The sequence below is a fragment of the Lynx canadensis genome, chromosome A3 (assembly GCF_007474595.2).
Source record: "Lynx canadensis isolate LIC74 chromosome A3, mLynCan4.pri.v2, whole genome shotgun sequence".
In the NCBI taxonomy this organism is placed as follows: Eukaryota; Metazoa; Chordata; class Mammalia; order Carnivora; family Felidae; genus Lynx; species Lynx canadensis.
In genome coordinates, this window is record NC_044305.1 from 44,847,734 (window position 1) to 44,874,478 (window position 26,745).

Genomic DNA, 26,745 nt, shown 5'->3' on the forward strand with positions numbered 1-26,745 from the left:
AGAGAGGCAATTTACATTCCCTTCAATTGCACTGTTTGCTATGTGATGGGAATAAAACTTTTGCTGGTGTCTCGGTAACAAAATGTAACACAGGTATCTACTTGTGGGTATCTGTCATCCTTTATTTGCTCCTATAAAGCACTTGATTTTTGCATTGCAAGAAAATATGGAATGACAGCCATTCCTCCAATGACTAATATTTGCTTCACTAATATCAAATTTGCACCCTGCCGTTCAGTTTTCAGGCCTTTATGGGAACACAGTAAGTGTTCATTTTAATGCCAAATCATGCTGCAGTCTTTTTGAAGACATTGTCAGTAGCAGTTGCACACATAACACACAGGATTCTCTGGAAGTTATGCCAGTGAATAGCCATGAACAAGTCACCCACACCCAGGAAAGGAATTGTGTCACTGCCGCTGCCTGCTGACTGCAGTGATTAAGATGATATTGACTGTGAGGTTGATTTCAGGGATGCCAAGATGTGAAAAAAGTGTGCCTCCTAGAATCGATGAAATCCAGTAAAGGTCACTCAACTCAACTCCCAAAACACTTTTCTTCTAATGTAAATGTGTAAGAATGGCCACAAGCGAGTGCCATAGGGTGGCAATGATTTTCACTTTTTATAATGTTTGCAAAATAATGAGAATATCCAGATGAGGAATAAGGGTGTACAAAGGATTGGTACAGATGGAGTTGATAAGAGCAATATAAGAAAAATGCAAGTTGAAGAAGTTTACGCAATGTATTATAGCAGTTTAAGGAACTATGGCAAAGGCCACTAGGTTGCCCCCAATAGCCATTGCTCCCTTTAGACTTAATAATGGAACCTCGATTTTATCCAAGGCAGCATTGCACCCAACTCTTTCCCAGCCTCCCTTGCATCAGGCATAACCATATGATTCAGTTTTGGCCACTGAGATGGAGGCAGAAGTAGTTGGAATGGGAATTCTGGGAAGGACGCTTAAAGGGAGTGGCTCAGCTAGGAGGGAGGCTCCTTTTTTGTTCCCCCTTCTCTTCTTTCTGCTACCTGGAGTGCGGATGTGATGTCTGATCTCCAGCAGCCATCCTGGGCCATCCGTGAGGATGGAAACCTTGCACTAAGATGGGGAGTTAGGCAGGTAAAAGTCTGGGTCTTTGATAAGTTTATGGCACTCAGTAACCCTGGACTTCATATTTCCAGATTCCCTTCACGTAAAAGAGAAATTGTCTTCCATCCTGTTAAAGCTACTATTTTCTGTATAAGCTAGGTTTTCTGTTGTAGGCAGCCAAGCCCAACCCTAATTTATACAGGAATCCTCTTTCTTTCAGGTAGGATTCAATCTATGTGGGAGAATGCCACAAGAATCTATTATGCTCCCACTGTCTGCCCTGGATAATGTGAAGAATGTAAAGAAATTAAAGATATATAATTATTTAAACAACAATTCTTCATGGGTAGTATTACTAATAACTTTGCAGAGGGCTTCATTCGCCTCCCACATATTTCATGAGTGCCTAGAGTGTACCTGGAGTAGATCATTCACTAACCACAGCCCACTCTGCCCATGTAGCATGATTTGGGGTATGCTCTTTATCATGCTAAGAATGCAAGCCAGGGGAGCCTGGGTGGCTCAGTGGGTTAGGCATCCAACTCTTGGTTTCAGCTGAGGTCATGGTCTCACAGTTTGTGGGATTGAGCCCCATGTCGGGCTCTGTGCTGACAGTGCAGAGCCTGCTTGGGATTCTCACTCTCCTTCTCTTTCCGCCTCCCCCCACCTTCTCTCTCTCCCAAAATAAATACATAAACATTAAAAAAAAAAAAAGAATGCAACCCAGAGGGGTGCCTTGGTGGCTTAGTCAGTTAAGGGTCTGACTTTTGATCTCAGCTCAGATCTTGGTCTCACCATTGTGAGTTCAAGCCCCATGTTGGGCTCCATGCTGTTCATGGAGCCTACTTAAAAAAAAAAAAAAAAAAAAAAAAAAAAAGAATGCAAGTGAGAAAGTGTCCTTGGGTTATCATTGCTCTCAGCAGATACCATAGGCAGTTCACATTTTTCTGAAGTGCTTGGGCTACAAAAAGTGTTGGGAAAGTTAAGAGAATCCTTCATAAAGCAAGGCTCAAAATCATAGCATCTTCTTCACAGTTTTTTCTTACTCTGTCAGGACATTGGCATTGGTGTTCATATCAGATTCTTGAACACTTCTAATGATTTTAGCTGTAAGGCTTTCCAAAATTGTAGTTTGTATCTGTGGAAGTGATTTCTCACTTATTAGTTCTCTTTTACATATCTGTTCCTCTCTACCCTTTCTTTATTTGGTAAATAATGGCAATACTTTGCCCCAAAGAGGGTAACTTGTGAACTTTGAAATTTGAAACTGACACTGATATCAATCTGTCATTTATTTTGATCATATTGGGAAACAAAGAGCCTCAAAAAGAGAAAAAAAAGGGAATACAGAAGCATAAGAAAAAAATTACATTTATGAAGGAAAAGGAGGCCTATTAAGAATTTCAGAAATTCTATTCCTAATGGCTTTGGATCTCCCCATCTTCCATTTCCTTGCATGGACAGAGCTCCCTTTGAAGTCTTTGGAAGCTTTCTGTGAGAAAAATATATATACATGGGTGTGGAGCTGAAAATTGAGCTCATTGTTTTGCCCTTTTAAAATGTGTTTTTCGAAGATTTGCCTTTCATATTGCAGATGGGAGAGAGGATGTGCAATTTTACCTTGTGTAACATCTTTGCCTGAAAAGCTCAAAGTATTTGTAGATGTTGTTTAATGAATAGTTCCCATGTTTGCCTGCTGAGGAAGGCAGAGGTTTGTGTAATTTACTTCCATTTTACACCTGAGGAAACTGATATTTAAGGAAAAGAGGCTCAGAATTTCAACCAGTAGCAGAATTAAGAAAACAAGCCCAAACCTTGCCACCGGGCTAATGGTGCCATGTCTAATGATCCTGGAAGTTGAACATAACCTCCGAATGAAATGGTATCATTAGAAAAAAATTCACCATAGACATTATCATATTCCATTTTAGTATGAACCTTGCATTTATTATGTAGCATCATTTATATTTATTTTGACTGCTTCCTAGTTTATTGGCCTATTTGTAATTTCAGTAACTTCCGATTTGGGATCTATTACTGAAATTGAGTTTTAATAATGCTTTTGTAGTCATTCTAACTCATTCTAAGTAAGTGCATAAGAGAAACCAAACTGGATGTGGAAACACAGAACTAAAGTCTATCAGATAAAATTGCATTTTGAGCAATTTTACACAAAATAGTTAACAGAAATTTTAGTTTTAATTTTAACACAAAATAGTTAACAAATATGCATGAAACTCCAAACTATGAATTTAAGGTCTCTTGGTAACTGTATGTGAATCAGGGCATAAATTCAACTGACTGTGTACATCAACATCATTTTTAGTAAAAAGATCAGATTGAATCCCAAGTAGTTCTGATTATGTCTAAATCATTTTTTTGCTCATTTAAGCAACTGGAAAAGAGCCAACTAAAACAATTTCAATCAGTGGAAATCATGTCTGTACTCTTTAAGAAGGGCTCATGAAAAAGTTAATGTATCTTTACCATTATCTTTATGGTATATTGGTATATGGTATATTATTTTATACCAAAAGTTAATATATCTTTTACCATTTATTGAATCTCTAAAAATGTATGGCAGGAATCATTTAGATAAAATGAGCAAATCAGAACCCAAAGAAAACAAATGCCTCAAAAAACAAAAATGTAGTTCCTGACTTCAGGAAGCAAACTGTCTCAGTGGAGGGCAGCAAACAAACCAACTAAATTAATAAGAGCAACCAAAACCTCCTCTGACGGCTCATTCACGGACAAGTCTTGCGCTTCGGAAGCTCACAGGAAATTACAGACAAATATGTCACAACTTAAACTTGTGCCCATTTCTGTTCCCTATTTTCTCATCTCAACTCCTGTCCCCCTTGACATGATCTTTGTTGTCATTTCCCTCCCCACCTCAAGCTCAGCTCTAGAATTTTCTACCAGGAAAATCCCATAATATTCTTTCCTCTCCTGTCTGGGACTGAACGGAAAGTCTGTATTTTAAACTCATTATGGGACTCACAGTCAATTTCAAGGAACATTTCTTTTAGCCTTGGAAGGTCTGTGTATATACCATAATAGGTGTTGTATTCCTTCATGCTGGGATACATGTTGATCTCTACATTTAAAATTATCCCTAGAGGTGCTTGGGTGGCTCAGTTGGTTAAGTGTCTGACTCCTGATTTTGGCTGAGGTCTTGTTCCCAGGGTCATGGGATCAAGCCCTACTTCCGGCTCCGTGCTGAGCATGGAGCCTGCTTGAGATTCTCTCTCTCCAGCTGCCTGAGTGGTTCAGTCAGTTGAGTGTCGGACTCTTGATTTCAGCTCAGGTCATGATCTCACGGTTTGTAAATTCGAGACCCTCATGGGGCTCTGTGCTGACAGCGCAGAGCCTGCTTAAGATTCTCTGCCCCTCTCCCTCTAGTGCTCTCTTTCTCTCTTTCAAAAATAAACATTTTTGTAAAAAAAGATTCTCTCTCTCCCTCTGTCCTTCCCCCACTTGCACATGCACACTTGCACTCTCTCTGTCTCTAAAAATAAAAATAAATAAAAGATAAAATAAAATAATCCATTTGTCTAAAAATGCTAACCTAGTATCATTAGAAAAAAGAATTATAAGTGTCTTCACAAGACATGGAGGTAAGAACCTAATTTCTCACCCATATTGTCGTCACCAGTGTGGTATGTAGTTAAATAGCTTACAGAATTTCCTCTGTTTTATCTTTGAAATGACTTACTATCACAAGGCACATTTAATTTCTGTCTATAAAATATAAGCCAGTAGATAAAGCTTTATTTTTATTTCACTATTAAGAAAATTAAAAAGCAAGAATAAAAAATTAGGTCTCCAGTGTGTTGGGCATTTTCAGTGGATCTTCAGACAAAGAAAGGAAAAGCTGGCTTGACTTAGAGGATCTTCCATACCTGATGGTATGGTTTGTTTTGTTTTGTTTTTATTTTTGTTTTCGTTTTTTGTTTTTTTGCTATGGAAACCTGTGGCTTGAAGGAATCTAAAGGGAGGAAATATTCTGCTTTCCTTCAAAAAATGACTGGTACTCCTGCTTATGGGCAAAATAAACCCTTTATAAAGCAGCAGAAGCCATCTTAATTTGCGGTCATCACTGAAAGACATTTCCAGGCTGGGAAGAATTTTTTTCAAGGTACTTAAAAACCATCTACCCTAACAAAAGAAAAATGTGGTTTTTTCGGCTCACTTCACCATACCTGACGATGAATATGTTTTTAATTAAAGCCTGGACACAAAACTGGCTTACTGAAAATCATTGTGATGCCTGATCACTTTCCTGAGACACCTACTATCATTGGTACTGATGGCTAACTCTTGACACCCCTGAGGCCACTTTATGTATTCAGCAGTTAGAAAGGTGATTTCTGAGGCCTGGCAGCTGTTGGTGTTAAAGCTATTGTGTGGGAAACAAAAACCATTCTGTTCTGTTCCCCAGCCGCCTTTGTATCATTGATACAGGAGCTATTTCATAAATGGGTTATAATTCTTTACCAGGGAATTTCATTACTGCCTATGCTTCAGTGTTAATGTGCACTTCCAGATAGCAGAGGGGAATGTCTGAACATACCCCTGTGGAAGGAATCTTGGAGTTCTGACCTCTGTCAAGATGCTGGCATTTTAAGTCTGTTAATTGGACCTGTGATTAAATGCCATCATACTGAGGGGGTTTTGGGGTGATAGTGGAGTTTGGAGCTGACAGCCAAGAAAGAATTCTTGAAGACATCTTTGGTGCAAAAAGATGATTTTATTAAAGCACAGGGACAGGACCCGTGGGCAGAAAGAGCCGAACTGGGGTTGTGAAGACTGACTGATTATATACCTTCAGGTTGGGAGGGGTTAGGGACAGCGTAAGTCTCTAAGGAATTTTGGAAGCAAGGTTTCCAGGACCTTGAGGGGCTAGCTGTTGTTAGGCAAACATCTTTTATTACTGTCTAGTAAAACCTCAGTCATGAGACCCTTCAGATGTACGTCAGGTGCCATATGCTTGGAATTAGAACTGCCAACATATACTTGGAGGTTAAAGATAAATGAGGCTTGCAAAGTAATTTTTATGTGTTTAAGGAGACACAGGATCCTGGGGGGTCAGGCATAATGTTCAGCTCTTTTGCCCCTAGCAAAATATCATCATCAAGGCAGCTGAGCTCCTACAGGGAGGTCACTCTGCCTGTTTCAAGGACTTGTCAAGGGGCTGTAGGCAGTAAGGGAATTTAATTTTTCATTTGCCTTTGTTTCCCACATCTCCATGGCAAGCACTTAAACCCCCTTACATCTTGATGAAGGTGATATTAGGAAACAGAGTCTATAGGTTGGTTTCTGGAGATTAGGCTATGGATAAGATTGCCTTTTTCTTCCAGTTTACTAAGTTATCTGTAAACTGAAGGAGATTCCTGTCCTGCATGACTGTGATCTCTATCAGTCAGCCACTTGCTTTCTTTCCTTCCCCCCTGTTCTTGGGCAGCCAGGAGTGTCCAAGGAATAGCGTACATATCCCCCCTGGGGGAGGGGTTGCTGTTAGCCTGTACTTTGCCCTCAGCTTGCCCCACACTCTCTCATCAATACCAACTTCTATGCTCCCAGTCTTCCTTGCGGTAAACCACCAGACCCAAGGCTGGCTGGAGTGTGAATCAGCTGCCACCCTACCTGTCTTGGAAATAAATCAATCAAAACACAGTTCATGGTGGCACCCACATATACTGGAATTAACTGCTTTTCTCAAAAAATTCTTCATTGACCCCTCTTGGGAAATTCTTCTAGGCCAGATTAGCGTGACATTTATTTGGAGAACAGACATTTTTTCACCCAAACGATACATTCATTATTGTCATTTGGAAAATGTGTCAGGTTAGGGAACTTTCAGTTGCATATAGAAGAAACAAGCTGTCCTAAACAACTGAGGAAATGTGGTAGACTGCATCCTTCTCCCCAGCTATTCCTCTCTCCCTGAGCTCTGCCCTTTGAGGTTCCTCCCACTACAGGTGAATCTCCTTCCCCATCTCATGGGTAGTGGGCTCAGCCACATGACTTTCTTTGGCCAGGCTGAAGAGGTATTGCTTAGTCTTACTTTATGCACTTCTACCATTGCCAGAAGAACATTCGCCAGGTATCTCTCATCAAAATAAAGACGGAGATGTGAGGCCAATCTGGAATCTGCAAGTTGGAGCCAAACCCAGCTGAATCCAGCCTTCAGATGTACTATAACCCAGAGATGCATGAGTGAGGAAAAACAACAGCTGTTTTAAGCCAATGCCTTTTGTGGTAGTTTGTTATGTAGCACTACTGTGGTAATAGCTGACTGATATTTATTGCTCATATAATTGAAGATTCCAAAGGCAGTGTGGGTTTCAGACAGAGTGTGAAAGGAGTTTCTTTTTTTTTTAATTTTTAATGTTTATTTATTTTGAGAGAGAGAGAGAGAGAGAGGGGGAGAGAGAGAGCATGAATGGGGGAGGGGCAGAGAGAGAGGGACACACAGAATCTGAAGCAGGCTCCAGGCTCTGAGCTATCAGCACAGAGCCGGATGCAGGGCTTGAACCCACGGACCATGAGATCATGACCTGAGCCAAAGTTGGTCACTCAACTGAGCCACCCCGGTGCCCCTCTTTTTCTTTTAATGTTTATTTATTTTTGAGAGAGAGAGAGAAAGAGAGAACAAGTGGGGGAGGGGCAGAGAGACAGGGAGACACAGAATCCAAAGCAAGCCCCACAGAACCCAATGTGAGGCTCAAACTCACAAGCTGTGAGATCATGACCTAAGCCAAAGTTGGAGGCTCAACTGCCTGAGCTACCCAAGAACCCTGAAAGGAATTTCTGTTCCATGTCTCTGTGATTCTGTTGGGGCTTCAACCAAGATTGTTTCCTGCTTGGTGTCATGATGACTATACCATTTCAGGCCCAATACTATCTAGAAGGCAAGAGGTTTCTCTTTTTCAACCACCATATAAAAGTCCTGGGATTCAGTCTGATTAGGCCAACATAGGTCATGTGTCTATTCTGGGCCAATTATTGAGCAAGGAGGGTATGGTTATGTGACTTGGTTTATGTCAACTGGAGTCCCCTCTTAAAGATGGGAGCAAGCTCAATCTCTTCCAGAATTCATGGTGTGCCTCATTAAAGGTGGGAGCATGCTGAAAGGCACAAGCAGCATTAATTATGGAGAGTCTAAAATATCCAAACATTACATTATATTACATTATTTGGGTCAGACCTATTCTACCTCCATATTGCTAGGCTAGCTAGAGCTAGAGATAAGGGTTCTATCCTCTAAATTTCACATGTTCCTTGGTGGATGGCAAAGCATGTGGCCACATCCAAGCTACCTCAGGCACTGGAAGGTCAGTGGGAGCCAAGCTTTACATAGGACTTTACCATTAGCCTACTGGATTTCCAAACTCTTAGTAACTCACGATTTTAAGAAAATTCAAAATAGATTTGGTCTATTGGAATTTGAATATCTCTGAGCTGTAGGATGAGTTAATGCTGATGTGATGAGAATTTAACTGAGTGGGGTGCATTGGTGTGGCTGTCATTCCACTGCCTTATGGACTCCATTGTAACTGATGAGAAGTCAGTTGTAATTCTTCCAGACATCAAATAAAAATGTATGTTGAATTAATGAATTAAAAATAGAACTAAGGTCAAACTGAAAAAAGGTGGGAGTAGTCGGTGGGGGGAGCCCATCCGACTCTTGTTTTTGGCTCAGGTCATGATTTCATGGTTCATGGGTTCACTGACAATGCAAAGCCTGCTCAGGTTTCTCTCTCGCTCTCTCTCTCTCCCTCTCTGTGCCCCTCCCCCACATGCTCTTTCTCTCCCTTTCTCTCAAAATAAACAAACTTAAAAAAAAATAGAACTAAGGAGTATCGACACAATAGAACATCCTTTCAAGAATACCCTACTCTTTTTATCTCTTTGTAAATCTTTCCTTCATACATTTACTGCTTCCACTGAAGCCTTTGCAGGAAAGTGAATCAAATAAATCAACTCAAGAAAGTTTTCCAAACATGGGCATTAAAATGATCACCAGTAGGGGCGCCTGGGTGGCTCAGTCGGTTAAGAGTCTGACTTCAGCTCAGGTCACGATCTCGCGGTCCGTGAGTTCGAGCCCCGCGTCGGGCTCTGGGCTGATGGCTCAGAGCCTGGAGCCTGCTTCCGATTCTGTGTCTCACTCTCTCTCTGCCCCTCCCCCGTTCATGCTCTGTCTCTCTCTGTCTCAAAAATAAATAAACATTAAAAAAAAAATTAAAAAAAAAATTAAATGATCGCCAGTTACCTTCTCTGCTTCTAAGAGTTCTCCTTGACCTCAGAGCATCTGAAAGTTTGAATAACTCTTAATCATCCAACATGTTTTTGTCATTCAACTAAGGTTTGTCATTCTACAAATTACTGAACACATGTGTGCAAGGCACTGTGCTAAGTGGTGTGAGGGACGCAGAAAGGAAAGAATTAATATTTGCCTTAAATTACCCAACAATTGTAATCTCATTGTTGTTCAAGTTTTCAGGGTGATCTTGGACAGAAGGAAAGGTTGAGACCTTTCATAAAACTATGGATTCTTAAGGAGCAACTTGTCTATCTTCTTGTGGGATTATTTACCTCATTGTTTCTAATCATAAAGGGCCTCAGTTTTGTAAGAAACATCCATCAGCAATAAGAAAAAAATTATGTAAACCAAGCATTTTTATGTGAGGCAGACTAGGTATTAGGTATTTTCCCAAACTCATGTTAATATCTTAAAAATTATTTTCCATAAATTTCACTATGGCTGTGCATGGGCATTTAGTCTGATTTGCCAGTAGTGTCCTGGTTAAATAACTCTTCTACATAATTGCCAATCTGGGAGCACAGACTCAGCTATATCTTCTTTAAGTCTCTCTTTTTCTTTGTATCTTTTATTCTAGTTGGGTTATGCCTTGAACCATACAAATAGAAAACTAACATTGGAACCGAAAATAACTGTCAATGCCAAGATTGTTGTGGTTGGTGCATCCAGTGTTGGAATTTCCTTCCTAGAGACGCTGGTATTTTGGTGAGTTGTTTTACTTTATTTGTTTGTTTTTAAATAGGCTCTTCTCTTCTATACCTGAAAGGTTGTTTTGAAAGAAAAGACCTGAAGTTTTTTTGCCACCCCATATACCTTGCCTAGGTGGATTGATGAAGCAGTGAAATATTCTAGACTGAGGGTTGGCAAACTATAGCTCCTGGGTCAAATGTGGCTTTCTACTTGCTTTTGTAAATAAAACTTTATTGGAACACAGTCACATTTATTTATATGTTGTCTCTGTTTTCTTGATACAGGGGCAGATTTGAGAGACTGTGACAGGGACTGTTTAACCTGCAATGCTCAAAATACGTACACTCTGACCCTTTCTAGAATTTTGCCAACGCTAGTCTATACTAGTGTTTCCCTCATTGGTTGAATCATTAGAATCACCTAGAGCATTTGTTAGACTCCCAGACTCAGCACCAGACACGAACACATAACACAGAATCAGGAACTCCCAGGGAGGGCTCTGGGGATCTACATTTTAGCAAGTGCTCCATATGATCAGGCAGATTTGGGAACCAGTTTTGACACTGCACATCACAAATAGGCTTTCTGAAATGGCAGACAAGCCAGGACCTTTCTTCCATACCCTGCATTTTAGGCGCCAGGGAACAGAGTAAAACCCTCCAGGGAAGACTGAGGCCTTCGCATCCCTTCAGTGCTGTTTTTTTTTAATCCTCACAGCACTAAATGGGTTTCCTTTAAGAGCACATTTTACTGATAGGTGATTCCCGAGAATTCTCAGCTTCCCCTGACTAGCTCTCCATCTGCTCACTGAATTTCAGCCCCTCATTGACAGGAAGAGCCCTGGGTTATTGTCCAAGAACTTGGGTTCATGGCCTGGCATCACCAGCACATGATGCGGAACCCTAGATGTGTTACCTCATTTTCTCTCATACTTGGTTTCCTCATTTATTTTTTTTTTATTTTTTTAAAGTTTATTTATTTTTTGAGAGAGAGAGAGAGAGAGCAAGGGAGAGGCAGAAAGAGGGAGAGACAGAATCCCAGGCTGTACGCTGTGAGGAGCCCGACGCAGAGCTCAAACTCAAACTGTGAGATCATGACCTGAGCTGAAATCAAGAGTTGGATGCTTAAGTGACTGAGCCACCCAGGCATCCCTGCTCATTTATTTTTTTTAAAAAACTCTCATAGATGTCTTTTTAAAAAAATTTAATGTTTATTTTTGAGAGAGAGGGAGACAGAGTACAAGTGGGGGAGGGGCAGAGAGAGAAGGAGACACAGAATCTGAAGCAGACTCCAGACTCCGAGCACAGAGACTGATGCAGGGTTCGAACTCACAAATGGTGAGATCATGACCTAAGCCAAAGTCTGATGCTTAACTGACTGAGCCACCCAGGTGCCCCAATAAAGTCTCATAGTCTCATAGATGTCTTAAAAGAGCTTGGCTTTGGAGAACCACAGACTCCTGAATCAAGAGTCCAGTTTTTTCTAAATCTCTTGCTCAGGATCACATGAGAAATTTTAGCTCCTGTTCAAAACTGTAGGTGCTAAAAGATAAGCAGAAGATGGGAAAAAGCTCCCCACTAGCACTCCTCCAGAAGCCAGCAAAAGTACTGGTCCAAAGAAGATGGGTGAGGGTTAAGGGTTAGACAAGGAAAGGGGTGGAGGAAATGACCCCTACCAGGTGTTTGCACTTAGCTGATAAGGAGACAAGCTAATCCCAAATGGTTACTTTGCTCATTTGACATCACATTAACCAGATAAAGATTTTTTTCACTTTCCAGCCAATTTGTTCAGTTATCTGGATCATACCCCTAGTTAATCAGAAATAAGTCACATGTCATTATTGAAATTAGCAACAGAGCTCACATGCTTTAAATATTGTGGTCAGTCTATAGCAATCTTTCATTGCAAGAAAGAAATAATGAGAAGCACCCAGGAGCATCCATTTTCCCGTGTGTGCCACACTACAGTTTGAGGGCTCTCCTCATTCTGAGGGGTCTCTTCATCTAAGACTCTGAGCAGCAAGTCATATGTGACCATTTCTGAGTGATTTATCAGTGTGGACTTGTGAAATAGTAGTCAAGAAGTTACCAGAAACAGGTCTGAAATCTTCATTCAGCTACATACTTAGTCATGGTCTTATTTTAAATGATTACATTAAGATATATACATATCATTTTCTTTTTGTGGAATCAACCTAGATTTAATAAAGACAAGAATAAATTTGGATATAAGTACTTGGTTGATTAAATTCCTCAATCAGACAGACCTTTTTAAAGCATTTTAAAGTACTCACAGTTCTCTGTCATCATTACAGATTACGTATACTAAAAATAGACTGGTATCAGTTTACGGATCTTGAATCCTTCACAGAGGAAATAGTTTTCTCATTATTTTCCCTAATTATTTTAAATTAGCAATCACCATAGTAACCTACTGCATATTTTACTTACCAGCTTAACTGCATTTGAACTAGATGTTATAAATGATTTGACCCGAAATGAAATGGAAGTGATCACCAGACACTGGCCCCCAATGAGGATTGAATCCAGATTTTAGAGGCAAGATTTAGAAAAATTGCCCTCCTGAGTTCCTGCACCACACTATCAGACTCAGCTGAGGCACTTCAGTTCCTGCAAAACCCATCTGAGGCCCAGTACAGCAATCTCTTTTTCCAGAAAGCCTGATAATCCTGTCATCTGGAATCTAAACAGACAACTCTTTGTCCTCGTGTTGTGTGCATGCAAAAAAATTAGAAAGCATTTGTTCTCTTCAAAGGACACCAAAGGCAATCCTTGTACAAATTCTTACCCCTTGTTACATCCTTCTTTCCCCAAGTGCTAAGGTGCTACTGGGGGAGCTGAAGGGATTTGCCCTTAGTCATCAACTAATACGGTAGGACAAGGCTCTATGCAAGGGGGGAATAGTGAACATGATGTTTCAATTTTTTTGTGTGTGTGTGTAAAGCATTCTTTCTGGTCCTTTGCTGTTACCCATCCAGTTACATCTGCACAGACACACCTTATCTCTGGCCTGTGGGTTGTCAGGCCTGTGGGTCCCCCTGCATCTTCATGTCCTTACCCGGTCAAGGTCTCCTGGGCCCCCGGTTCCCAGTGACATGTATGACAAGTGTTTTCTTAGGGACACATACCAGTATCCCTTAGGGTGCTCCCACCCTTCCACCCCTATTCAGTCTTCCAGGGCTGAGCTAAAGAGCGGTAGCCCTGCTCTCACAGCTTCCTGCAAACTCTGTCAGGCTTCCTGAGGCTCCTGACTGGCTGATGGAGAAGGGTGGGGGTGTAGGGTAATTCAGGGTCAGGGTGAGCCTCAGCTAATTTGTTCCCCATGCCCCAGGGCATATGCATTTATCTTCTCAGGATACTGTGTCCAAGAAACTCCAAGAGGAGCCTAGGAGGGAATGTATTTGGGCCCCAACATCCCACCCTATGGCCAGTGTGGGCTCAAGCCACATGCATATCCTGGCCTTTCCTGATAACCTTCCCTGCAGGGCATGGATTTCCATGGTGATCACCAGGAGCTGAGTAGGAGACCAACAGCTGGCATCGAGTCAGGGCCAGGGGAACTTACTTGGTGTAGGGCATGAAGAGGAGGAAACCCCTACTTACCTATGGTGTAGAGGGCAGTGAATCGGAAGGGAAAGGCAGTTCTTAAGACATTTTATTGTGAATTATTTAGGTTCTTCAGCATCCCAAGACATTCACATGATTGACCTGAACTATTTTTAAATTATGGTTCTCATGATTGATAGGTCATGTTCACTTGGCTGCCCCACTTCTTTGAGAATGAATGTTCTTGGCTTGGACAGTATAAGTATTTCATATATATTATCCTTCTTAGTACTTGTATTAATAAGACTTGTCTAAAACCCCAATCATGGGGAAAAGCAGAAAGAACCTGGCCTCAGCTGTCAGCCCCCTTCTGCTGCCAATCAGTGCTATGGCCTGTCTTCCTCACTGTGCTGAGAAGGTCATGGCAGGGACTCCCATGGTCCTGCCAGCCCAAAGTTCTGTCACCCAAGGAGCACCAATCTTATCTGAGGCCTAAAAGGAACTTCATCTTCTTGGTTCACAGCCAGGCCTGGAGGTGAGCATCTATCACCTGTCAGGGAAACACTATTTCCTGGAGGAGAGCTTTGCAACGAAGTCTGAAAGCTCTTTTCAGAGAGCAGGAGGCTCTTTCCCGCAAAATGTTAAGAGGTTATATTTTCACCAGCCACCTCACGCGTGAAGTCCCTCTCTGCCGAACCCTCAAAATGTCATGCTTTGAATACTTCAAACTTTCCACTGAAGTACTCCAAAATCATTTTTTAAAGAGAAAAGGAGAAATGCCATGGCCCCAAAAGGGTGGGTGGGAACCAGGTCTGTGGACTCATCTTACGTTTCACGTCCTTCTTATAGTGTGGCCAGTGGAACAGCAGCGTCACCATCACCTGGGAGCTCGCTAGCAATGCAGAGCCCCAGGCCCTGTCCCAGACAGTGTCCCAAGTAGATAGCACCCCCCCCCAAACAAATTACACAGAACGGTTTCTTCGCTATCTCTAGGGCATGAACTCACTGAGCTGAAGCAGTTAGTGGTTTATTCTGTTTCAGCTCTTGTGTCTCCCTGCTTCAGTGCGTTACATTATTTACTCCTAATTATGGAGCAGCTCCTTTTAATCCATTGTTTTAAAATCCTTCCTAATTAAATTCTGAGGTAAAGAATCTCTTGAGGAGCCTGCAGTGGCATCCTGGGATGACAGTGACTGAAAGCAGCCCCGGGTGGTATCCCAACAACCCTTTGTGCGCCTAGAGAAACACACACTTGGATTCACAGAAAGCGCTGATGGGCGGGAGGGCCCAGGCCCACCTCTTCCACTTCTACCACCACAAAGAGTTTTCTCAACAAAAACAAAACAAACAAACAAACAAACAAACAAAGACAAACCCAAAGAATCTCATCAAGGGGTAAAATCTCTGATTTTCTACCTAAACATGGATCCCTCATCAGGTTGGGTGCGTGGGGGCCACTAAGAATAGCTTGACCTGGGGCGCCTGGGTGGCGCAGTCGGTTAAGCGTCCGACTTCAGCCAGGTCACGATCTTGCGGTCCGTGAGTTCGAGCCCCGCGTCAGGCTCTGGGCTGATGGCTCAGAGCCTGGAGCCTGTTTCCGATTCTGTGTCTCTCTCTCTCTCTCTGCCCCTCCCCCATTCATGCTCTGTCTCTCTCTGTCCCAAAAAATAAATAAACGTTGAAAAAAAAAAAATTTTAAAAAAAAAAAAAAAAAAAAAAAAAAAAAAAAAAAAAAAAAAAAAGAATAGCTTGACCTGAGGAGGTCACGTTTGCAGAGCCGCAGTTGTGCCCGGATGACCAGGTCTCCTGTTATGGGGCTGCATATCCGGCACAGCTGTGGGATCTGGCAGCAGCCAGCAAAGCGCTTGCAGCTTAATTAGACTTTTTTATCTTTACGTTTGTCTGAGGACATCTGAAACCTTCAGTGTGGCCTGTCACTAATTAGGTGACTAATTAAATAGTGCTTACTTGCTGAGCTCAGAGCTAAACCCCAGTGAACAGGTTGGTGACTGCCATTGTTCTGTACTGTTGGTCTCGGCCCCATGAACGGATGGACATGTGCTCTCCCTGATTGTCCTTTTGATACGAGGGCAAATGCAGCGTGGCGGCCAGGCCCGTGGCACATGCAGCGCTGCCCTCCCAGGTGCCTGGGGAGCAGGCAGACTGGGCAGGTCGCGTCTTGCCGTATTGTTGTGTTGGCATCACAATGGGACCTGTCAGGGGCCCATACGGAGGCCCGTCTTGTGGCTGGAGTGGGGTGGAGAGTAGGGACAGCTACGTGTCAAGCTCAGAGGGTCTGGCCTTCCCAGGCAGAAAGACCTGACATTCTGCCACTGGAAAATAATGACCAGACTCCCTGGTGTTGTGAATCACAATCGAGTTTCCTAACTAAATCCAATATTTAAATATAATTAATTATAAATGAAAAAAATCTTCATTTATTGAAATTATCCACTCCTGTTCATTTCAGGATAACTCTTCTTATCTCCTACCTTCACCACTTTAGAGACTCAGAACAAAAGAAAAGCAAGACTCTTTGAGCAATATTAGGCCTTTTTTGGGATCAGCTTATTGTCATTTTTTGTGGGGCTTTTTCATGATTCTTTGAGGCTAAGGATGTTAATTAGGGAATGTATTCTTCATGATCACACAAAACATAACCACAGGTGTCAACTGAGTAATAAACTCACGCACTCCGTCTCCACCCTCTACTATTGTTTCATTTTTAAATGATGATGTCGGCACCTGCCTTCGGTTACATTCCTTCAAAAGCTGAAAACAAAGAATGTGGATGCAAGCAGTTTATTTGGGGGCCATCCCAGGAAATCACCTGAGAGAGCAGGGTGGTGAGGTGGGAAAGGGAGGGAAGTCAGCAACACCCCCAAAAAGCATTTGTCAGCAGGTTGCTGTGGGCAACTGAGACTCAATCCTATACTGGGACCCTTCAAAGGACACAATGGAGAGTGGCCCCTCTTTGTGTGAGGAAGCTGCGGTATTTACCCACCAGTTCCTGTCCTTCTGGTCACATGGTCACCCTGAACTGTTCTTCCAGCCTGTCCCTCCAGCTCCCATGGTCAAAAGATGTCCCCAGGCAGACAGGAACAGGAAAGCAGTGGGGTGGGAGAACCTTTTGCAGTTGATATAGGTAGGCTCCCTACCATCCCAATTTCTTTAGTCAGTTCGTTCTTTCTTTCTTTCTTTCTTTCTTTCTTTCTTTTTGTAAATTTTTATTTATTTTGGAGACAGAGAGAGAGACAGAGTGTGAGCAGAGAGGGGCAGACAGAGAGGGAGACACAGAATCCAAAGCAGGCTCCAGGCTCTGAGCTGTCAGCACAGAGCCCGACGTGGGGCTCGAACCCACCAACAGTGAGATCATGACCTGAGCCTAACCAACTGAGCCACCCAGGTGCCCCTAGTCTTGTTCTTAATTAATATTCAGTGGTCCTTTGGTGAAATACAGGGGCAGAGATGAAGGCAGAGAAAAAGCAAGGCTAGATAAGAAGACTGTGTCAAGAAGTTTTCAAGGCCACCTCTCTTCCCAGGCATTCTTGTAGCTCTAAAGAGGATCCAGTGTACTCCACCAGAAACCTTGGCTGGAAGAAAAGGTGGCCTTAAAAGCATGTGTTGGCAAATACTTTACTTCTAATTTGGGACAGAGATATGGTTAGATCAGTAGTTTTCAAACTGTGGTCTGTGGACCAGCACTTCTGCATTGCTTAGGGATCTGTTGGAGATGCAGATACCCAGATGCCACCCTATAAGGATTGAATCAGAAATGCAGGGGGAGGTGTGGGAATCTGTGTTTTCACACCCCTGGGGGTCAGGATCCAGGAACCACTTAGTTAGAGAGCTCTCCCATGACTGATGGGGCCCAGGAAAATCATCCAAAGTCTGTGAACCTGTTTCTTCACCTGTACAATGGGGAGAGAACCCAGAATCTCTCCTCCTACACTGGCACGAGGGTTAAATCAGGTGATAACACACAAAGCATCTGGTAAAGCCTATCACTCCAAGCTATTAGACTGGCACCTCCCCACTAATTAAATTTACATATCCAGTTTCCTTGTGGGAGCCTCACATTGTCTCTAATAGGAGGGAAGAGCCTGGGGAGGTAGGGTCTTCATATGGAAGATACTCTCTCCCCTGAGGATTAAGGATGAATCAGAGGTGTTTCTTACCAGTATATGTGTCTGCTCCCTGCTAGAGGTCCTGGTCTGGCAAAGATGTTCTCTTGAAATTCAGTTAGGGGCGCCTGGGTGGCTCAGTCGGTTAAGCGTCCGACTTTGGCTCAGGTCATGATCTCGTGGTCCGTGAGTTCAAGCCCCACATTGGGCTCTGTGCTGACAGCTCGGAGCCTAGAGCCTGTTTCAGATTCTGTGACTCCCTCTCTCTCTGACCCTCCCCCGTTCATGCTCTGTCTCTCTGTCTCAAAAATAAATGTTAAAAAAATTTAAAAAAAAAAAAAAAAGAAATTCAGTTAAAATGGCTACCATCTCGGATTTACCATCAGGAGTACCAAGCAAGCCGACCAATGCTCTGTGGTGTTTCTGTTTTGCAAAAGTGCTTGACTGCAGAGAAAACTGGTGTTATGCCCTGCCCTGTTAGCTGTCTACCGAGGCTGAGGGATAGAAATCCCTTATGGACCAAAGACTCTCATGGTCATAATGGCCACATCTTTGGCTCCCACTGACCATCACTACCTAATGGGCTGCCAATGGATGTTTCTTAAGCCCTTTCATGATACTTGGATGCTTTTCAAACATTAATCTGGACATATTTTGGGTCCTCTCTTTTGCCACTAACCTCAAGTTTATCATGTAAGTCTTGAGGAGGCTCTGAGTGCACCCCACACCCCAAATCCAGGAATTCCACTGCATTAAAAACAAAACAACAAAACAAAACAAAAAACAAGGCCAAAACAAAAAATTCACTTTTTATTTATATGTCTCAAATATTTAACGGATCATATACTTCCTTCATTGAAACTTATATTAAACTCTACCCACCTTTCTTATGCACCCAAAATCACTGGGATCCCCTCACTTTTCTGTGCCTAGAACAGTGGTTCTCAAAATGGAACACCAACATGGACATCATTTGGGAACCTGTTATAGAAATACAAATTCTCAGGTCCCACCCCAGACCTACGGTATCAGAAACCTGGAGAATGGGGTCTAGGGATTTTTGTTTAAACAAGCCCTCCAGGAGTGACTCGGACTTTAGTGGCACTAGGTCAATGCCAACTGTCCCCATCCTGCTGTCCGCACCTTTCTCATGTGCAGCCTCAGTTCCCAAAAGACAAAGGACACCGTACACACTCAGTCACAGCTCCCTGACCCCGACTCAGCTCTGAATCCACTAGTCACTTTCTTGCATCCCTATACCTTCAACCGATTACAGAAGTGACTACAAGCACTTTGAGGGAACAAGGAGGTGTCAAACTGGCCCTTCTCGTACACCGTTTGATATTGGGTGGCAGTTTGGAGAAGCCTGGAGACGTGGTAGAGGTGTCTTCTGTAGAGGTGTCAGGTAGTCCTTCTGTAGAGGTGTCAGGTAGTCATACCCTCTGGGGGATTGGAGCGCTTGGAGCCACCGTTGAAACCCAGACAAGGCAAGGCCAGTTACTAGGCACATGGCTTCTGGAGACCGTGTTAATCCCTAACTGAAATTCTCTGAAGATAATTTCTCTCAAAAGGACAACCAGAATCTTTCCAATCCTTACCAACATAGTAAGGCACTTGTGCTAAAAAAAAAAAAAAAAAAAAAAAAATAAGCCCTGAGTTTCCTTTTATTTTAAGAACTAATGATGGAGAAACATGTAATGATCAGCGTCCTAGACATGAGCGTAATGTTGAGCAACTTTTTCTCTAAGCAACAGATTGTGAAAATTCCAGACTTAACAACTCTGTACATCAGAGCTATTTGTGGGGGTGGGGCTGGGATGGGGGTGGAGGTGGAGGTGATAGTTATAAAAAGAGTTTCCTGGGCCCCTATTTCTGAAGCTACAATTCCAGGAATATGTATTTTTAAGAATCCCCAGGTAATTCTAACATGCACCTGGGTATAGTAACCATTTATGTAGACATTTCCTCAAAATTGGCAGCTCTTATCTGTAAGGAAACTTATTTCCCCCTATAATTGCTCATTGTAATTAACCTGTTTTTATGAGCTTGTTTTCCAAACCACATTTTCTAATTCTCAACAAATCATATATAACTTCTATGTCATATCATTACTTCAGGGCTTACTTACTAGGCATAATTATTAACTTATCATTAAACATGACATAGCTGAAGTCATTACCCCATATCATAGTATTTACACACTAAATTGGACCTAGTAGAAAGCATCTCATATACTTCATGCTTAAACTATCACCATTAAGAATAAAGGTTCAAGAATATATAAATGCCATGCATGAGGAAACCTGACCATATGGTGTCTATAAAGCCTTGTAACCACGAGCATTTGCCCCAAGCAGCAAACTTGTCCTTATCCCCACCCCACACCTCCACAAGTGACCTCATCACTTTTGGATCCCCACAATGCTCTGTTCCAGTCTTAAGGAACTGATCGATTGGTGTCTTACATTTTGCCATCTCTTGTGTGCAGAGGCTTTCCAGCTGGTCTTTCATAACTGCTGTCTTAGTATCTACGTCTTATATATGCTCCATGTATATAAAAATATGATCAGAATACAAATGTGTAACATTTTTACTCATATGTACATAATCATTTCCCATAAATTATAAAGCAAAATCCAATTTCATCTTGGTTTGTTTTGCCAGACTTCCAAATTTTATTCTTATTCGTTAAGTGACCATTTCAAACATTACATTCATTTTCATTTTTTCAGTTAGGATTTATGTGTTATTTTTATGCAGAGATACACAAGCTTTTCATCTGAGTTCCTGAATCCCCATACCTTCCTTCCCCTCTCCCTCCCCCTGCCCCCAGTCCCTTACCCTGGCCACCACCCCCTCCCTGAAGGGTCCCTGAAGAATTCACAAAGCACCTGCAAACAGACATTGTTGGGTTCAGTGTTGATTCTAGATCCTTGTCCCAGGACATAAGCCTGGATTCAGGCAGGTTTGAGATTTGCTTCTTGGCCCCTTTTTCCAGGCCTCACCCTGGCTCCTACTGGGGCTCCCATGAATAGGAGAGCCATGCAATATGGCACCGAAGAGAAGAGAGAAAAAAGGTCAGAGAGAGAGATTTGAACTTCTTCTTTGCCCCATGAACACTCCCCCACTTTTAGAAGTGCTCAGAATCCTTGACCCCACCCTCTTCAGGTCTCTCTTTCTTTGGTCTCCCCCTGGAGGTCTGAGTGTGCCACTACTGACAGCCAGGAGGCCATGGATGCAGCTGTTGGGCTATTTTTACTAAGACAACAAACAGGAAGTGGCCAAGGACATTGTCAAACAAATCTCTTTGTGAGCTAAACAAAATAATATTGCTGAAGAAAGTTAACAATTTTTCAGGGAGAACCTGGTAAATTCTCTTAAACAACTTATAAATATTTTGACTTGTTTTGCCCTCCATTTTTCTTTTGGTATTGGGAGTTCCCAACTTTTAGGTTCCATCTATAGCATGTCATGATTAATTTTGTGACATTATGTGATAGCATTAAGACTGAATCAGATCGGAGTTATTTTTTGACTATTTAAATAAGCAGTTAAGTTAAATAGCTGTCTTGAGCTAGGATTTACTGTAATTTAGTAAACATTTTTGTCATTGTTCTGAACAATTCAGAAAGCAGAGATTTTAGTAAATTGTAACATTTAGATTGATGTGGGATAATTATTTTCTCTCTCTACATTATCTATTCAAATAAAAGCATTAATGAAAGCAGTTAATTAAATCACTGGCTTTGGTTGCCCTTGCTATGCCAAAAAAAAAAAACCCTACAAAAAAAAAAACAAAAAAAACAAAAAACCCAGCCAGGAAAAAATTAAAAATAAAAGTAATAAGCATTTACTTGGCAGGCTGACAGGTTTCTACTGCCCAGAAGGGTAAGCAACATGAAAAGTTTTATGTTTCTTTTATCATGCTCACAGTAAATTGGCAATGTGACCCCTTTATTTGAAGGATAAGGATGTTTAGACCTAATTTTGTAGCTGTCCCCCTGAAGCATGGAATGAAACGCAATACCTTTTACTTATTTCCCTGGATACTCTAATCCCTCCCTGCTTTACACGTATCTCTGAGCTGTTCCTCCCCTTGTATCCACAGCAACATGAAATCCCCACTGGAATTATCCGCTGCGAAAATGCAGGTGCGCTTGTTTAATGTTTCATTGGCTTGAGCACTTCACTTGAACTTTTTTTTTTTTTTCACGACACAGTGACCTTTGATTTTGGAGCAGAGGACTCACAGTGATGTTAGTATTGTTTATATACAGTAAGCCAACACCACTAGATCTGAGAACGGTGTTGTCTCTGTGGTCCTGCTGTTCTGCCATTTTGTCTACTGTATGCCCAAATCCAAGATGTACCCTGCGACTCACTGTTCTGTTTGTAGGAACTTCTAAAATATTCACTGGTCATCAGATTAAAAGTCTTAAACATTTGATCCTCATATGTCACCCTCAGAAGAGCTAAAATCTACTAAAACTGCACATTATAAACTTTATGATTTTGGACCAATATTCTTAGATAGTTATAAGTTAAGAAATGTTTGGATGTTTCTGAATCAGATTAAAAAATTAAATTAAAAAAACACAAGGTTGGAGGAAAAAGTGGACACATTCATAGAAAGGCATGAAAGAGGGAACCTTCACTGAATAGCAAGAAGTTTAATGAGGTTAGTTTAGTCCCCAGTACAAAGGCTTTATATACCATGCTCATGAATTTGGACTTAATATCTTAAATCACTTTAATTAAATAGTTATTCATTTAAAATGTTTTATGTAGCAGGCAATATTCTAAACATTTTTACAGATACCGTCATTTAATCCCACAGCACCCCTATAAGGCATTAGGTTCTGTTATTCCCATTTTACAGACTAGGACACTGAAGCACAGAGAGGTTAAATAACTTGCCACTCACCCAAGGTCAGAAACCTAGTATGCTAGAGGCTGGCATCCAACTGAGGCTATCTGACTCTTGAGCCCATAGTTTTAGCCACTCTGCTCTGCTACTATCAAAGTGGTGAGCAAACATGGAAACTTAAAACTAGGAACGATTGAGATTGGATTTAATTTAAAAAGAGGTTTTCGGGTCCCCTGGGTGGCTCAGTTGGTTAAGTGTCTGACTTCAGTTCAGGTCATGATCTCAAGGTTCATGGGATTGAGCTTTGTGCTGGTGATGTGGAGCCTGCTTGGGATTCTCTCTCTCTCTCTCTCTCTCTCTCTCTGCCCCTTCCCCATTTGCTATCTCTCTCCCTCAAAATAAATAAATAAACTTTAAAAGAGGCTGGACGTGGTGACCAGTTGTGGAAAGTGAGAAAGAGGGTGGGAGTCTGAAGTTGGCTCTCAGATTCCTAACTTGAGAGGTGGTTAGTTGATCATGCCTTTGACTGAAATAAAGGAGCAATGGAATCGGACTACATACTGATTTGGGGATACTTGTGAAGCAGCCACATTAGGACTGATAGGCCCTTGGAAATTGGGTTTTGAGCTCAGAAGGAAGCTTTCATGCAAATACGTAAGATGAAGTCATGGTGGTAGATAACCCAGGGAGATAGACACGAAAACTGGGAAGCTTGTGAGCAGGGAGATGGGCAAAGGAGGAGGAGCTGGTGAGAAAAGCAATAATAAGAGAGAACCTGAAGATAATGTTGCCCCAGACAGCATGTTCTATGGCTGCAGCTTTTGGGTAGGGCCTCCTTCCTGGCCCCAGCTGTCACCATTTCTTCCATTCACATCAGTAATGGCATCCGACCATTGCTAGCTCCTGGATGACTCCCCCTTCCCCTTTCAGTTCCCAGAACCCTACACATACATCTGCCTTTTCTCATTTGAACCACATGGTGTCAGCCACCTATTTCCTCCTCCAAGCCCACCTAGCCTTCCTCCATGAGTCAGTATGAGTAGAGATTTCTAGTTGTTTCCCAGTATTTATTCTGCACTTTGTCCTTGGTAACAGAACATTGGGCAATATGGTTCTTTAAAAAAAAAACCACACTGTATTTCTCTTTGAAAAACCATATTTTCCAGGCTCCCTTTCTGCTACATGTGGCTGTGTCCTGAGTTCTGGCAATGTAAGCAGAAAAGTCGCATGGGATTTTAGTCTCTTCTTAATGGACAGCCTTTTCCACCCATTCCTCCTTCCTTCTGCCTGTAATGTGGATATGGGATATGATGGCTGGAGCTCCAGGAGCCACCTTGGGCCTGAGGAGACATTGAGAATGGAAGCCCCCTTAGAGTAGCAGATAAGCAAGGCCATGGCCCCTGTTGACTATATGGCTCCACCCTATCAGCAAATAAACTGGTTACTTCCAGGTTTATAAGTAGTGTTGTAAGGACAATTTGCTGGCGTAGAAATAGGGAGAGGGTGCCCTGGGTGACTCAGTTGGTTAGGTGTCCAACTCTTGATCTCAGCTCAGGTCTTGATCGCTGGGTCATAAGTTTAAGCCCTGCATTGGGCTCCATACTGGGTGTGAAGCCTACTTGAAAAAAATAGGAAAGATAGAGGAACATGAAGAGAAGACAGGGTTAATGGAGAGAACCTGTCTTTTGAATTAGAGGGAATGGAAGAACGCTCTTATAGATGTTTCTGGAGGTTATAAGGGAAACGGGGAGGCGGGGGGAGGCCTGGTGGCTTGTCTTTGTTTTCTTTATGGTGTGAGAGATGTACTAACTTGAGAGTGAGGAAAGGGGATGGGAGGGAGAACAAGAAAGGTTAAATTAGTGACCTTGAAGATTGGATAAAGGACCAGAGTAGCCACCGTGAAGAGTGCATAAGGAATTTGGCTAAGGCTAAAGAAAAGGAGTAGAAAGTTTGGTGCCCTTACAGATAAAAATCCAGAAAATGCCCCCCACTCAACAGCTTTTGGAGAAGTCTTTAATTGCACAATTGCATAATTCAGTATATTATAGTGTGGCAATTTGGCAATTTAGAAGTCATTTGATCCATGTTGTTAGATCATTCAAATTATTCAGTGCCAAAGGGATTGTTTTTGTAGTAAAAGATATAGCTGGATAATTACTAAGCCGCCTGTTCACAGAGAGCTATAAAAATGCCCATGTATAACTATTATTAGTATAACATAAACCACATTTCCATCACATAGGCACCAAAGCCAAAATAAATTCTAACTTCATGTGAGCATCAACATGTATTATTAGCTGCATTTTGCACTTTCCATTAAATGTAAATAAATTAAAGACCTGTCATCAGTGTGCATTTGCAGACTGGGAGCCCTAAGTAGCTGGGGTTAATTGTGACCTTTATGTTATTTGAACATATTCAAAAATTTTATTCTTATGATTAGAGGAGAAGATGTGCTGGGTTTTCTTTGTATCAGATAAGAATATTCATTCTTAAATGACATGCATCCTTCGAGACCCTAGAGCACAACCTTTCATAATATTTAGCTGTTTTTAAATGTCAGGTGCAGTTGAATTTATTACATTGCCGGCCCATGCCATTACCGAAAGTCTCCTGCTTGTAGTGGTACTTAACAGATTGTCAGTAAATTGATAGCATTTCCACATTTGGAAAATTTCCAGTTTCCTCATGGGAAAGGAGGGCAGGTGTTTTCCTCGAACTTGGTGAAGGTTTCTTTTTTGGCATTTGGTTGCTTGAAGGGGAGGTGTAAACTCAGAAGAGATTTTAGAGAAAAATATCTTTCTCACCATCCTATGAAAAGATCAACTCACCCATAAAATTTTGCTGACTTTAGCTGAAGGGCAAATTTGCCGCAGGAGTATTTTAATGCTTAAGGGAAAAGATGGAGTGAGTCTTAAGCACATCCGTTCTTCAGCAACCTCTGCTTATGCTCCTGGGTGTCCTACTTAATGTCACTCACAGGACTTGGTTAGAGGACAGTGAGGTGAGTGCAGAGGGCACTGCTGGGGGTCAGAAGAGAGATGGCTCTCACTTCCAGCTCTGCTGCCCATGAGCTTCAGCTGTGAACAAATTACCTGTTTCCAAGCTGGATTTTTGTCTGTATGAAATGAGGATAATAAAACCCTGCCCCCGACTTCCAGCACAAACTATCTTTAACACTAATCCCTATGATGATGCCTATGAACATGCTTCGGGCCCCGGAATGTCGATGCGGGGCTCCATCCCACGATCCTGGGATCATGACCTGAGCCAAAATCAGGAGTTGGATGCTCAACCCAGGTGCCCCCTGAGAGGCAATTAAAAAAAAATGAAATGGTGTCTGCCATGCTGGTGTTGTAGCTTCTGGACGTTTCTGCAGTTAGAGGCTCCAGAGCCATCTCCCTCCTTTCATTGACATGGTCAGTTCTGTTGGAAAGTTTGTGCAAAAAGAGTTGCTGAAAAGAAAAGTTCAGCAATTGGATGATACATAAGGTAAGGTTAAATTGAATTATAAATAAACCTTCACCAAGTCGAGCTTTACCTCCTTTTTTGTGTGTTTTCTTCTCTCTCCTCAGCTCTCACCTGAAGTTTAGTAATCTCACCCTGATTTCAACCCATGGACTTCCTGGAAAAAGGCTTCTGGGCACTGAACAAAGGAAGTTTTTAGCAAGCGAGTAAGAATTCCATTTGATTTTTCATTCTGAGGCCAAATGTCCTCATTTGGGTGCATTTCTATGCAAAATACAGTTGACCCTTGAGCAACACAGGGTAGGGTGGGGAGTTTAGGAGCTCTGACCCCCATGCATTCCAAAATCTGCATGTGGCTGTTGACTCCCCTAAATCTTAACCAGTAATAGTAGCCTATTGTTATCCAGAAGCCTCACCAATAACATAAACAGTCAATTAACACATGTTTTGTATGTTACCTAGAGAAAAGAAAATGTTATTAAGAAAGGCACAAGGAAGAGAAAATACATTTACAGTCCTGTACTGTATATATTGAAAAAAGTCCACGTGTAAGTGGAGCCACACAGTTCAAACCTGTGTTGTTCAAGGGTCAGCTGTAGATTTCAGACTG

At 42.1% G+C, this 26,745-nt stretch overlaps 1 protein-coding gene across 1 annotated transcript in view; it reads left to right on the forward strand.

The window, feature by feature from the left end:
- The window catches only part of CFAP61 (cilia and flagella associated protein 61), a 273,562-nt gene that overhangs the window by 148,690 nt on the left and 98,127 nt on the right, over positions 1–26,745 (forward strand). Inside the window, exons 17-18 of the mRNA XM_032592605.1 lie at positions 9,998–10,125; positions 26,243–26,341. Of these exons, the coding sequence (XP_032448496.1) occupies positions 9,998–10,125; positions 26,243–26,341 (227 nt within the window). The remainder of the gene's footprint in view (positions 1–9,997; positions 10,126–26,242; positions 26,342–26,745) is intronic.